Raw genomic sequence first — 15,362 nt, forward strand, 5'->3', positions numbered from 1 at the left:
TCTGAAAATGGAATAATGACGTAATGAGGCTGATGCCATAAGTGCAAATGGATACAGATCTTCTTATTTTATGGTCCTGCTTTGTGGTATGTTCATAAGTTAAAACAGTATCTACTGTAGGTAGGCTTAATTTTGGTTAAATAAATAAACCAACAAAGGTTCTATGCTTATGCAATATTTGTTGTAAAGATTCTAGAAACACATGAGTCAAAATTTCAAATGATGATTCCCACAGCAATTGTAACTCTGCTATACCAAATACATAATGGAAGAAATGTTAGCAACATACCCCTTCATAGAAAACACTCAGTAAGCAGAAACAGGCTGAGTTATGCTTGTTGTGGGAGCCATCAATTCCACTAGCTAAGAATAGATAACAATTGAAACCATAAATGCCTGCATTTTTTGTATTTAATTGTAATATTTTGAACCAATTTAATCAGCTTTGCACCCGAATTACATTTTCATAAACTGCAAATAAACATCTTTTGTAATTTCAAAAATCTACATGAGTTGTTTTTTTTTTTTTCTCACATAGGCTACCTTTGCAGGATGGTGTCATTATACCCTGGCCCTTGCGGAAATGTCAGGACATCCCTCCTGGGATCCATTTATCTACGTCCCTTTCTCCCTGAAGGACATTGCAGGGAAGGAAGAAAAAAATGGCCACCAAAGAGAACAGGACTGGCACTGAGGAATTTAAAGGTACCTAAGTGCAACAGAAGAGGGGACTGACACTATTAATTCCCCTTTTGCTATCTTCCCAAGTAGCATCAAGAACATAACCAGAGTCACATTTCCTAAAATGCTCACACATGACATTAGCTTATCTGTTCTCACTACACTAAGAAAAGGCAAAAAGAATATCTTTCTGTTGTTCACTCTTTGTGGCTCATGGAACACGTATTTACTATATGCTTTTATTTGATTATTTTAAGTTTGAGCCATTTCATTGCACTTACAATACTTCCTAAACATACCCATGAAGAGGATTTACTGATTACAGAATACAGAATATACTTAATGTAAAAAGATTAGTTAGGTTATGACCTACCTAGCTTATAATTATTTTAAGCTTTTTGCTTCAACTATATACTGAGAATTCAACAGTGAAAGAGAAGAAAAATATAACTGCCCTTTGAAAGTCTGCCTAGTAAAATTAATCCTGTATATTATATCCAGTATTACTTTTCCCAGTATGGTTTTAACTAGGAAGGGCACCTTCTACAATCTCTGAAGAAGGATCTTTTCTCTCTTCAGCAGCCTTTACCAAGAGGGCATTTTCATTATATTGAAACTAAATTACTCTGGCTCCAGAACAATCATAATTCCTTCCCATTCTCAATAGCTTCACCCCATCACAATGTTCATGACCTTGAGCCAGGGTCTAGAGGGTGATCTGGCCCAACTTTTGTCTCTTAGAACTACTCTGATCAAGTTACTCAAATTTGTTTGTTTCCCTTCCTTTTAATATTCAAAAAGATGATTTTCTATATAACTAGATAAACACTTCCTTCTTTACTTATATTTTATGCCAATGAAGGGGATCACCTAAAATAAAGACTCAAGTCTATACAAAACCTCAACATCATTTGCTATAGTAAGACAATTAAGTCATTCCTTTGCCTAAAGTGATATAACACAGTTTTGCATGTAACTACTGGGTATTATTTTTAAAGTACTAAAGGGCACAAAGATTCTACAGAATATTAATTTTAGGAGGTTTTATTGCAAAAGACAAGCAGTCTTTTTAATGTTTCTATTATTATGAGACAGATGAAAACCCAAGTTCTTGGATAAAATAAATAAAATGCATAAGTGCAAAGAAAAAATATCTGGGAAAGTACCATGTACAATCTCAATACTGTTTCCAGAGATGAGAGAAAAAAGAGGACTGGCAGGCTAAAGAAAATCCATGTCAGAATCTGAGCTCTTATTTCTTATCAAAGATCAGAAGTGAGGTTTCCTGCCTTATATAATCATCAGTCAGACCAAGGCAAGACCAAAAATGTGTATTTTCCATGTAGGTCATTTACTTTATGGGATACCCTTAAGGAAAAAAGTAGCTCCAGCCAGTGGACAAGAGTTACTTCAAAGGAAAGAAATACAGTCCTGTCTCTTTCAAGATAGAAACTGAAGAGGGCTAGCCAATTCTAGAAAATCACAAAATGCTAGGATACAGAAGCTAATACAATGTATTTCTTTTGGCCAGTTATATGATATTCTCAGATATCTAAATTTTCCCAAATAAACTGACCACAAATAAGATCCATAATACTAGTATCATATCGCAAGAAAGCAATTTTTCACCTTTTAATTAAAGCTATAGAAGTCCATGAATGTTTGACATTTAATATATTTAAATATACTAAAGAATGGAACAAAGGAAAACTTGAAAAACAAGGGAATGGTCCAACAATATTAGACTGTCAAATGAGCTACTACACATTCATGCAATGAATGCAACATCTTTCCTTTGTTTTGTTTTCTTTGCTTTGGTTTCTTTTCTTTTCTTTTGTTGCTCATTTGATCTTGGATCCCTGGGCTTCCCTCCCGCCCTGGGGTCTTTTGAACAGCTGGGTTACAAGGGTACAACTCCATGCCTGGTTCACCATGTATACTTGAATAATATCCAAAGACAGAGAAGGGTTGATAATATAGCACCATAAAAAAGTTATGAAACAACATATTCTATATGATCCCTATTTAGAAAAAACTATGCTCATAAATTTAAAAATTAGGATATACAGACAACAGAAGTTACCTCCTTTTTTATGTTTTTATTTTCTTTAAGTAATTGTACAAAGGAGCTGCTATTCAACAAAGGACTTTATGAATACAGTACATCTTGATCAGTGTCAACCCTTTCACTGTTCTTCCCCATCCCTGCCAATATCACCCTTCAATTCAGAAGTTTGTTTTGTTTTTTGTTTTTTGTTTTTTCCCTCCTGATCCAGGGCCTTGTATTCAGGGCCTGGGCACTGTCTCTGAGCTTTTAACATCCAAGGCTAGCACTTTACCACTTGAACCAGAGGTCTACTTCTAGCTGTTTTTCTGAGTAGTTCATTACAGACAAGAATCTCACCAACTTTCCTGCCAGGGATGGCTTTAAACTGAGATGCTCAGATCCTCAGTCTCCTGAGTAGCTAGAATTACAGGCACAAGCCACTGGTATTGGCTCAGAAGTTACCTCTTTCAGCAAGAATTTAACATCTTCACAATTTTTATTTTCCAAATGAAGTAGATAATAGGGAATTGTTGCTTTTTTAAAAAAAGAATGAGTCAGTATATTCTGACGTTTGTCACACTAGTGTTTATAATACAAAACAAAAATTACACATAGTAGCAAATAAGCACTTGCAACAATAATTATTTTTCTTTAAGGTACAGTGTCAATAATTCATTAAAATTTAATTTTCGCAGTTTACACAGGAGCAATATATTTTTTTAAAAAGATGACAACATTATTTTATCCAATGTTTCAGTCTTCCATTCATTCTTCCCATATCACTGAATCTAAAAAATGAACTTCATATGCTTGATTCCATAGGTTTTGAAGAAAACCATGATAATGAGGGCCCACAGTCCCAGGATGAAACCCCCAGGAGGATGCCAATCTTTCAGCTTTGGTTTCTGAAAAACAAAAATGACATTGTCAATTTAACAAAAGTAAATAGCTCAGCAACAGGCCAGACATAGTAGTTATAATTGAGAATTACCTGGCAGGCAAAAATAAGAAAGACTATGTTTTCAGGACAGCTAGACAAAAAGTTAACAAGAACCTCATCTCAAACAAGCCAGTATAGTGATTGATACCTTTCATCACAGCTTTGTAGGAGGTCTTAGTTAGGAGGATTGCAAACTGAGGCTAGTCCTGGGCAAAAACTAGAGACACTACCTGAATAACTAAAGCAAAAAAAGAGGTAGTTTAGTGGCTATCGTGCCTGTCTAGTGAAGTCCAGTCATTCATTCAGATATTTAGCAATTACTCATTTGGGGGACAGTGTCCTTAGCAATGTCATACTGCTCCTATCATATGAAATGTTTCTTGCCATGAATGCTGTGTTTACTTAAAAGTAAGCAACTCAAATAGCACCAACCTCTCTAGATTTTCTTTGAATTCTCATAATACCTGACCTGCACTTCGTCACTCCTATGGATTCTGTTGCCTAATGTCCAAGTCCATCTAGTCCCCACCCCACAACACAAAACCCTGAATCTTGAGTGTTCCTTTTCCCAGCAAGGACAGTCTTCCCATGATATGTCATCTTAATAGCTCCACTACAACCCTTTTACCAGAAGCTCATGACAAGTATCTCTTATTAGTCTACTTGCAATAATACATGAACCAACTTTCCAACAATTGAAAATGTAGTCCTTGAAGAAAATGGCCTCACTACCTTAATTTGGATTCTAATAGTAGAGTTTTAGGAGCTTTTAATCAAATGCTAATAAAAACAAAACTATCGTCTACAGCAATTATATTCCATCTTCATCCCTTGCCTATTCTCACTCTTGAACAGTTCTTTCAGGAAGCTACCCAACAATGCACAAACACCAAATCAAAAGGAATGGTGGTACACATACTCTTTGCCAGTTTGGAGACTTGCTGATCTCAGGGCTCTTGCTCTACTTACCTTTTTTAACTTACAGTTGTCCCTCTGCCACTTGAGTCAGGCCTCTACCCTCCATTATGAGGCTAAGGCAGAGGGATAGCTAGTATGAGCAGCCTGAGCTATAACATAGCGAGAACCTGCCTTAGAAAAAACCAACAATGCCAAAATTCCGTATTAGGTATTGGGGTGTAGTTCTGTGGTAAAATGCCTGCCTCTCCTGCACAAAGCTCCGGGTTCCACACCCAGAATTAGGAGAAAAAGTGTCTGAAAGGGGATTTGATCACACGGATGATGATGATGATGATGATGATGATGATGATGATGATGATGATGATGATGAAGATGATGATGATATGATGATGATGATGAACTCTATCCCATAGAGTTCTTAGAAGTCACTTTGCACAACCTTGTAGGAAATCTTAATTTTACTTTAATAAAAAGTATAGAATAATTACTATAAAGCATAGTTACAAACAGGTAATATAAATATTACAAGCATGTAACAGAAGAAAATAAGCATGTGAACTCAGCAGGACTGATTACTACTCTGTTTATGACCTGTTTATTTCCTGTAAGTCAATTAGCAAATCACATGGAAAGCTGAACATGAAAAGTGACTTTACATAAAACAGAAAAAGATTCCCACTATTTATTACAGTAGACACTCCTATATAAACAGCATATATTCCCTGAGAGCCTAGCATAGGAGCACTGACATAGTTATGGAGACAAGACTCTGATTTACTCTAAGTGGAATCTTTTATTTACATGGCATTTGAAAACTTACATAAACATACACAAAATATACACAAAAAACTCCATTAGGAAAATTAAATAATTATTTTCAGTAATTAGCATTGAGTCAAACTCTTAACAAGGAGAACAAGTTATAGATACCTACTCGATAAAACCTAATGAATGAATCTCAGTGCTAAAAGATGTCAAGAAGTCAAATATTTTAAACCAAACTATGGTTTAATGGTGAACACTCTGGTGAACACTGCTGGTGCCTCACACCTGTAATCCTATACACTTGGAAGACTGAAGTTGGGGATCTTGGTTTGTGACAAATCCTGGCAGAAAATTCACCAGAACCTTTTTCAACAAAGAGCTGGACATAGTGTGGCGTGACTATTATCCTAGCTACCAGAAAGCCTAACATAAGCAGATCATAACTACATGTGTGCCAGACAACACTATCTTAAAAATAACTTGCAAATATCAAGGGTGGAAGCATTGCTCAGTGGTAGAAGTGCCTGCTTAGAGGACTCAAGTTCAAACTCCAAACTCCAGTACCATCACACACACACACACACACACACACACACACACACACACACACACACACACACACACACACACACACACACACACACACACACACACACACACACACACACACGAATGAAATGTAAATTGTATCATGAGGGCACAGAAATAATAATCAAGTAGTTAGCAGCAAATTGTACATCTAGAATTGTAGAAATTGTAGAAATCCTAGTTACTCAAATGAGAGAGATTCCCTAAGGTTGTAATTTTACCAGTATATCTTGCCAGAGATAAGACAACTAAGGAAAAAAAAAAAACCAGTATATGCAAAAGTAACCATCATTTCTCCAAAGATTCCACAATTAGCCCTGACAGCTGCTCCAAAAGCCTGCATGCGTCCCTCACCTACATTACAGAGGCCCAGGAGAGGACCAAAAAGAAAGCGTGCTAATACTGTAATTCCTCAAGAGCAAATCTTGAAAGTGGTGATAGAGAACTAAGAAATATGTGAAGCTACAAAATTTATACATAGAATGGTATTTTAATTCAAATTTTATCAATATTACACAATTTAACAAAAGCAGCAATGTTAGCTTTTTGAATACTGCTATTTACATTGTTGTGTGCTTGTTGTTACTGTTGTTATTTTCCAGGACTGGGGTTTTAAACTCAAGTCCTTGCACTTTCTAAGAAAGAGCTCTACCACTGACTTCATACCTCCAGTTCTTTTGGTTATTTTGAGATAGGGTCTTACTTTTGCATGGGCACATACCTAAACATTTTATACTTCCTTCCATGGCTAAGATGTCAGGCTTGTACCACAATGCCAGCTTCTTCTGAGATTTTTTTAAACCATTTTTTGTCCATGCTGTCCTGGAACCACAATAGTCCCGATCTCAGTCTCTCACATAGTTGGGATGATAAGAACACACCACTACAGCCAGCTACTGGTTGACAAAGAGTCTCATGAACTGTTTTATCCGGACTCACTTCAAACTCACTCAAGTAGCTAAATTAGAGGAGTGAGCCACTGCACCCAGCTAGTTGTTGCTATGTTTTCACTGTGTATTCATTACATCTTTTGATTCCGAAAAATAGGAAAATCCACTAATTAAATGTACTTTAAAATCAGTGTAAGAAGGAATCTAAATAGACTTCCCCAGTGCAGCTTCTCCCACCATTTCACAGCAAGCCATTCAAAAGTACAGAGAAAGATGACAGCACACCTACCCAAACCAAGTTAACCTCTGATGATAAGCCTCAGATAGTTTCACTAACTTAAAGCCTTGCCTTAACAGCAGGCCTAAAACCAAGGTAATAGTGGACCCAGTGTTCTAATTGTTACAAACCATGCAAATGATTGTTTTGCTCTAGGAAATAATAATTCTGTGACTGAGAAAGGATTTTAGCTTGCTCCCCTTTTCTGCCTGTTTAGGAGACTCAGTGTTTATATAGTAGAACGATGAGTTTATGATACAACTAGAGCTGTATAATTCATTCCGGCCTCTCTAGTGCATACCTCTTTTATATTGCCACTTAAATACAATTCCCAGTAAACAACATAGTACACAGGTAAAGAGGCACTGAATGAGAATGGTTCACTGAATCTTCTGGAGTTTCAATGTCCATATGAAAAGCTCATCAGAGGGGAAGATACAGGAACTACCTTGTAAACAGTGCATGTTAAGAACCAAGGTTTTCCATGCAGTTCACCTTTTATAAAAGTATACCAGACCAGGCATAAACAACAAGGTGGCATATACACTCTCACACCTGAGAGAAAATTACACCATGGTAAAGCAGAGAAGATAGCTCTGAATAAATTTAATAAGGAGTCAAATATATTTAAAAATTAATATTTGGCATGGATTGGGATAACGGTATATAAGCAACCACAGATAAAAGCACAGCATAGGAGAAAAAGAACATAAGATGCAGAAACAATGAAAGAAAGCTGAATGACATCATTTTATAAGGGAAAAACTAAACTCCACAATTATTAGAAAACAACATAGTATTACAAGCACGTTTCAGTCTTTCATTGCCCTGACTTTGTTAGATAGCAAACATAGCCCCAATCTCCATACATTCCTGCGGCCGCACCTTTACAATGTGGCTTTACAGCAGCTCACATCAAGAGGTAGAATTTATAGGGATAGCATTCACCCAGTATGAGATAGAGAGACACAGAGACACACACAAAGAGAAATAGAGACAAAGATAAAATAGATCTGTCTCCCTACTCTAAATCAGGTGCTCCAGAAACTTCTTTTGTCTTTTGGCCAAAATAGAATGCAACCCTAGTAACATCCCAGTTCCAAGTATAGCTTCAAGAGGGCTTGCTTGAGTCTCTCTCTCTCAGTTCTCAATTGCCACCATGAAAAAAGCCTAAGCTTCTGGAGAAAAAGGCACCATGTAGAGAAGAACTGAGATTCTCCCAGCCAATAGTCACCAACTCTGAACAAGACTGTCTCACTAACACAGTTCACTGCAAACTTGGGAGAAAGCCAGCTGAGAACAAGGAAACTGTGCAGCTCAAGTAAGCCTAAATTGCAGAATTCTAAGAAAAATAAATTCTTGAGGTTTTAAGTTACCAAGTTTCGGAATGTTTTGTCAGACATTAGTATCTATGGAGTATGTCCTTTGCGGTAACAATATGGAAGGAAAAAAATCCTTGATTCTTAAGATGATAATAGAAAATATTCTTATTCATATACTCAATGTCTCCAGTTTCTGCAACCATAATATAAATACGAACAGCACAAGAAGACATTTGTTGGGATGGGAGAAGGTAATCAAGATGATCCCCTTACACCTTCCTAATTTACTAAGTTAGGTCAGAAGTCCACAAAGCAAGGACCTGCACTGCTACCTGTCTCATTTGAACAGTATTTGCCATTGAACTCAGAAAAGTCATTCAGCTAAAATGCTTTCTGTGCTGCTTTGTAGAGGTAAACTTCATCAATGATCTCTACTACCCTCCTCCTTGAAGGCAACTACAGTGTCATTCACCAGGAGCTCTGGCTCTTCCTTTAACCAGATCCCAGCTGCCACAAGAGACATTGTTCTTAAGGAAATGAAGCATATGTAGAGATGGGGGAAGGAGATTGGATAGGATCTAGAGACATTCACCAAGGCTTCCTCTTCCCAACTACAGCCTAGATCCAAATCTTTAATAGTTACCAATTAGTAATAATGACATGTTGCCCCCTGCTGGAAAACTGCAAATCTCCCCAAAATCTTCACATACTCATCTATGATAACCTTGCAAAGTATTTAATCTAATCTCAGAAGGACCATTTGGATGTTTATAGCCAGGCACTGGTGGCTCATGCCTGTAATCCTAGCTACTCTGGAGGCTAAGATCTGAGGATTGCAGTTAAAAGCCAGCCTGGACAGGAAAGTCCGTGACACTCTTATCCCCAATTAACCACCAGAAAACCAGAAATAGCGCTGTGGCTCAAGTGATAGAGCACTAGCCTTGAGCTGAAGAGCTCAGGGACAGCTCCCAAGCCCAGAGTTCAAACCCCACGATCAAATTAAAAAAAAAAAACAAACAAGGAAAACTGTCTATATAACATTCTATTAAAAATGGAATTTTTCTACAACCATTGTCTACAGTTTTTCCTTAACCATAATTTTAGCTTTACTGTGACAAGAAGATCTACTAGTTATATCATTAGTTAATATTACTCTGGAATCACTGACGAACAGAGTTTATTCTTGGGCAGAAGTAAATTTTTATTTGCAGATATTTAAATGAGGTACCAACAAATTATAAAAATCAACTCATAATTATTAAGAATTTAAAAACTTTGATTTAGGTATTAAAAAAATAAATAGCCTTCAATTATGGCAGTAAAAGTAAGTCTACAAATGGAAAAAAATCATTCATAATAACAACACAAATAAAAATAAAAACGACTAAGAATACCCATAGCACGAGATGCCAGGTAAATAATCTATATTACTCTACAGAGAGGGGTAAACAGGAATAACAAAATAAGGTATAAAATGCTAAACAGCAATGTGGTTTCAGTACAAGAATAGAAACATGAATAAAACAGAATAGGAAGTAGGCAATCAGCCCAGCACCTGAGAATTTACACAGCATAAAAGCAGTATCACAAATCAGTGGACAAGGAAGCAGTATTCCTGGCACTCTAACCATGGATTAGCATTGAAAAAACCCCCTTAGTTTTGTACCTAACTCAGCACCATAAACACTATAAACACCAAAATACACCTCACATGATTTAGAATTAATGTAAATACAGAAGAAAAGTGGTAAAATGTAGGGGAACTGCATGGTAGAGATTTATTAGTCTACAGAGAGTAAACAAAAATAAGGCAGATTTTTTTTTTAATTTTTAAGAGATGAAATCTTTATGATTATCAGCTTACATTAGTTATATGAGGATAAACAGGGTAAAAAGTAGTTTTCATTGTTATATTTCCACACATGAGAGAGATGAAATCTTTATAGTCTTTGGGAAACTACCTTAAAAATTCACAGCCAAGGAATGGAAACAGGATAGAGAGGCACTAAAACATAGAAAGAGATATTTCCTTCCCTTTCCTTCCTAGTGTGAGAGCTTGAGCGAGGAAGATAAAAGTGAGTAGATGGAAATATCCCCAAAAGACACAAGGATTTATCGATAAATAACACAAGGAACAAAATTCACCCAAAAAGTAATTATAAATGGCTAATTCGTACTTGAAAAAACTCTTTTATTCCTTTGTTGGTACTGAGGCTTGAAATTGGGGCCTCATGCTCAGCTTGTTGATCACGGCTAGTGCTCTACCGCGTGAGCCATGCCTCAATTCTGAAAACCTCTTTCAACCATAAGACAAAATGTTTCCTATCTCTTCCTCTTTTAAAATTAAACTAATAATGTTAAGTAGGATGGTCAGCTTTTCAAACAAGCAGTCTGTATATATGTATTATAGGTATGTACGTATGTATATTAGGTATGTATATATGACAGTGCAAGTTTAAACTCAGGACTCCAAGCTTGCCAGTACTCTATCACTTGAACCTTATCCCCTAGTCAATTTTTCTTGTTGTTGTTCTTTGTTTTTAAGATAGGGTTTTTGTTTGGGCCTGAAGCTATCCTTAGATAAAATACTTTTACATGGGCTTCTAGCTGGGATTATAGCTATCTGAGATTATAGTTACATGTCACCACACACAGACTATTTGTTTAAATGAAGACTTCACTTCTTTCTTAGACTGGCTTTGGATTTATTCTCTTGATCTCTACCTCCCAAGTAGCTGATATTACAGCCATGCACAGCCCCTAGGGTCTTTAAAATGTTAATTTTTCTCCAAAGACCTGTAGCATTTCTAGGATCTATATTAAGAAATGCAGCATTACAGATAAATGCTTTACACAAAGAATCAGTATTAACTACACAATCAAAAGCAGGAAACAATCTATGTAAATATATTAAACATATATTAAACAGTTGTTAAAATGTTTTCAAACAATTTTAATGATTTGGAGAGATGCTTATCCTTTAATAATAATATAAACAAGAAACTAAATATGAAAATATCTGTTTATCTATAACAATATTCAAATAAGGGAAATATGCTAAAGTCAGTAGTGATTCCCTGGAGAAAGTAGGATTATAAATGTATTTTAATCTCTTCATATTTATCTGTACTTTAAATATATACACATATAATGGTAATGAACTTTACTTATTTGGGAGGATAAGAAATGTACACAGAAAAAAAATGCATCCAAAGAGTCTACCCAGAGACTCTTCACATCTTCTTTCCCAAATTTGGGAGGTATTCCACCATATCCTGTTTAGTTCATGACATGTTACTCTAACAAAAAATAACATGACAACAATCTAATATAAAAAGTGCTTTTTCAGTATGTGTTTAATGATTTTGTTGTCATATAGCAAAGTGGCTATTTTTAAAACAACTATATGTAATATTTTCAACATTCCACAGTGATTTTAGTTACAATCAAGTGAAAGATTGGTATAATCATTGCATTTTGTAGCAGAGCTATATTTGAGGTAAGTTTATATTAAAGTATATCTTGTAATTTCATTTGTGTCCATTAAGCTTCTCATAAAATGACTGATTTTATGTAGTTAAGGTACTCTACTGGCTGCTGTTCAATACACTCCTCTTTCTTTAACCTTTCACAATAACAGCTACCATACAAAGGTGGAAAGCATACATAAAACATTGCGATATGTCATGAGCAAACACTTAAAAGCTTAAGGGCTACGTATTATTGAAATGCTTGATATTTCAAATTAAAGGGAGAGGTAGCTAAGCAACACTGCACTTCCAATTGAGAACAGTATTCAATTTCCCCTTTTATGTTATTAGGAGAATATTATCATATAACTTCACAATACTTGAGAGCACAGATCTAAGTATTGAGGTGAAACAAGATTTTTAAAATTCTTCAGAGAAGTCTCTCTTAAAGTCTTTAGTCCATTTATTAATTGGGTTGTTGCTTCTTTGAGGATTTGTTTGGGGGGTGGTAATTTTTTGAGCTCAAAGTATATTTTATGTATGAGGCCCTTGTCTGATGCATAGCTGTAAGCCCATTCTGTGGGCTTTCTTGTTAGCTATTTCTTTGCCATGCAGAAACTCTTTGGTTTGATGCAATCCCATTTATCTAGTCTTTCTTGGATCTGTTGTGATTCTACATCTTTACTTAGGAAGTTTCAACCTGTGCCAAGGAGCCCTAGTGTTTCCCCTATTCCTTCCTGTAATATTTTTCTGGGTATCTGGTCTTACATTGAGGTCTTAGATTCATTTAGAATTGATTGTGGTGCAGGGTGATATATAAGGGTCTATCTTCAGTTTGCTACATATGTATAGCCAATTCTGCCGGTTCCATTTGTTGAAGAGGCTGTATTTCTTCCATCCTATTTTTGGCTCCCTTATCATATATTAGGTGGCTATATGTCTGTGGGGTCATTTCTAGGTCTTCTATTCCATTGGTTCTCAGGCCTATTCTTGTACCAGTACCAAGCTGTTTTTATTCTTTTTTTGGTTAGTTGTGGGCCTTGAACTCTGGGCTTGGGCGCTGTCCCTGCGCTCTTCAGCTCAATGTGAGTGCTCTACCGCTTGAGCCACAGCGCCACTTCCCCAAGCTGTTTTTATAACTATGGTTTTATAATAGAGTTTGAAGCTTGGTATTGATATTCCTCCAGCACTGCTCTTCCTGCTAATGACTGTTTTTGCTATTCAGGGTCTTCTCTTATTACATATGAGAAACATAGGCTACATGGTTCCCCTTATTTGTAATAATTAGAATATGCCTATAAATTTACAAGTAAACTCAATGGACCCTTGACATGATTAATTAAATAGCACATTAAATAGTCACACAAAGGAGGATATTCTTAGGAAGAGATCATAAGGGCTCAATAGTTATGTGCATATGATCATTCAAAACAATGGTTTTTGAAGTGAACTTCAAGAAAGGGAAACAAGAGTTTTTTTATTGTACTGTTTGGGGTTGTTTTTTCTCTTTTGGTTTGGTTTATTCCCTTTTGTGGCTGCTTTTGGTTTCTATATCCTTTGTCTTGTATATAAGTTTATTTGATTTGGGGAGGGGAAAAAGAAGAAAGGGGAAAGAAAAGGTGGGACAAAGGATGAACTAATTCAACAGTGTTACTCACTAGACACTATGTTGGAAATGAACTATACAACTTGTGGAAGGGGGAGGCCAAGAGGGAAAAAACAGGGAGAAAATGATGGAGGAAGTAACCTTGTTTAAAAAGAAATATACTCATTACCTGACTTATATAATTGTAACCCCTCTGTACATCACCTTTACAATAACATTTAAGAAAAAAGATTTTAAAAATTGTATGTATTTACCATGAAGCAAATGGAAAATTTCCAAAGTTTCACTGAGATTCTTTTCTTAAAGTATAATGAACAGTTCAGTTATACTATATTTCAAAAAGATTATAAAATAATTTCCTAAGGTTATAGTTATTACTTCTGAAAATAATTATTTTTATCAATCTAGTGATAGTTTATTAGTATTTCTAATCTATATTATTTATATAAGCTATATAATTATATAGTGATAGCCTATATTCTTCAAATTGTATTAATAAGTCAGACTGCAGCAGGCAAAATTCCAAGGCACCCCACAATTACATTTCTACACCCTAATGTACACAGGCTACAAAATGTCTGTTCCTTGAATATGGACAGGACCTATGAGTATTATGGGACAATACTCCTGTTGAGTAGGCTCCATTATGTGGTAAAGAAGAAGGGAGTCTAAGGATGTAATTAAGGTTGCTAATCAGTTGACTTTTCACTTAAGTGAAAATGACAGTGTAATGGGGTGGACTCAGTAAGAAGATTAGAAGATTAGCCTAACCAGATGAGCCCTTACCAGTCAAGTATACAGATGTATTAGAAGCAGCCACAATGTTCTCCTATTGGTCTTAAAGAATCAAACAGCTATGCTGTGGAGTGGATCACGAGAAGGAAAGGGAACATGACCTCTAGAGCCTAAATCCTACAAGCACAAAGAGCTAAATAGTAAGTGTGCAAGATGACCCCAGAGCCTTAGATGCAACTGTCAAGGTTACTACACTGACTGAGGCTCTATGAGATACTGGAGAGGCCCCAACTGAGCCATAACTGTATCCTTCGTTAATAGAAATTGTGAGATAATCATAGTTTTAAATCACTTATTACAGAAAACGTATTCACAAACAGTTCTGTCAAAGTTTCATGAATAAACACAGTAATAAGACACAAAACTATATATGACCTCTGATATCTGTCCTTCAGTGGAATAATTCTTACAGTTATAATTTATGATTTAAAAACAAAGAATAAAAAATTCTTCCTATTCTTTCATACTTATTCTTTTCTTAATGTTTTTTTATTGTAGAAATGCTATACAGAGAGGTTACATTACATGAATAAGGTAATGAGTACATTTCCTATCCACCATTGTTACCTCCTCCTTTGTTTTTCCCCTACCATCTCTTCCCTCTCCACCTCTAAATCTCCTCCCTACCCCCCCAACCAAGTTGTAAAGTTTGTTTTCAACATAGTGTCTTGTACATCTCATTGTTACAATGGGTCAGCCTGTATCCTTATTTAAGCATTTTGTTATTTCCCTTCCCCTCCCCAAATTATAAAAATGTATATACAAGATGCAGGGTACCGACATCAAATACAGTGAAAACAGGGGTTATACAATGGGGGAAAAACATACAAAAGAAACAAGAGAATCACATAGTGTATTATAAGTACATTAAAAACAATAGCAAGAAAGAAAAAGACCATGTGTGTCCCTGTCTTGGGGTTCATTTTGCTTAACATCATCTTATATGGTCATATATACATAGCTTTAGTTATTGTGAATAAGAGAAACCTTGGGACCTATGTTTCTTTGGGCCTGGCTTACTTCACTTAGTATAATTTTTTCCACGTCTTTCCATTTCCTAACA

The 15,362-nt window shown here is 35.8% G+C and overlaps 1 protein-coding gene across 2 annotated transcripts in view; it reads right to left on the bottom strand.

The window, feature by feature from the left end:
- Positions 1-2,760: 2,760 nt before the first annotated feature.
- Pigk (phosphatidylinositol glycan anchor biosynthesis class K) overlaps positions 2,761-15,362 on the bottom strand; it is a 99,997-nt gene continuing 87,395 nt past the window's right edge. For both annotated transcript variants that reach the window (XM_070007319.1, XM_070007320.1), the window contains one exon: positions 2,761-3,633. In XM_070007319.1, the coding sequence (XP_069863420.1) occupies positions 3,517-3,633 (117 nt within the window). In that variant the 3' untranslated portion in view covers positions 2,761-3,516. The remainder of the gene's footprint in view (positions 3,634-15,362) is intronic.

This window comes from Dipodomys merriami, unplaced genomic scaffold (genome assembly GCF_024711535.1).
Source record: "Dipodomys merriami isolate MVZ:Mamm:240054 unplaced genomic scaffold, mDipMer1.0.p SCAF_7, whole genome shotgun sequence".
Taxonomy (NCBI): domain Eukaryota; kingdom Metazoa; phylum Chordata; class Mammalia; order Rodentia; family Heteromyidae; genus Dipodomys; species Dipodomys merriami.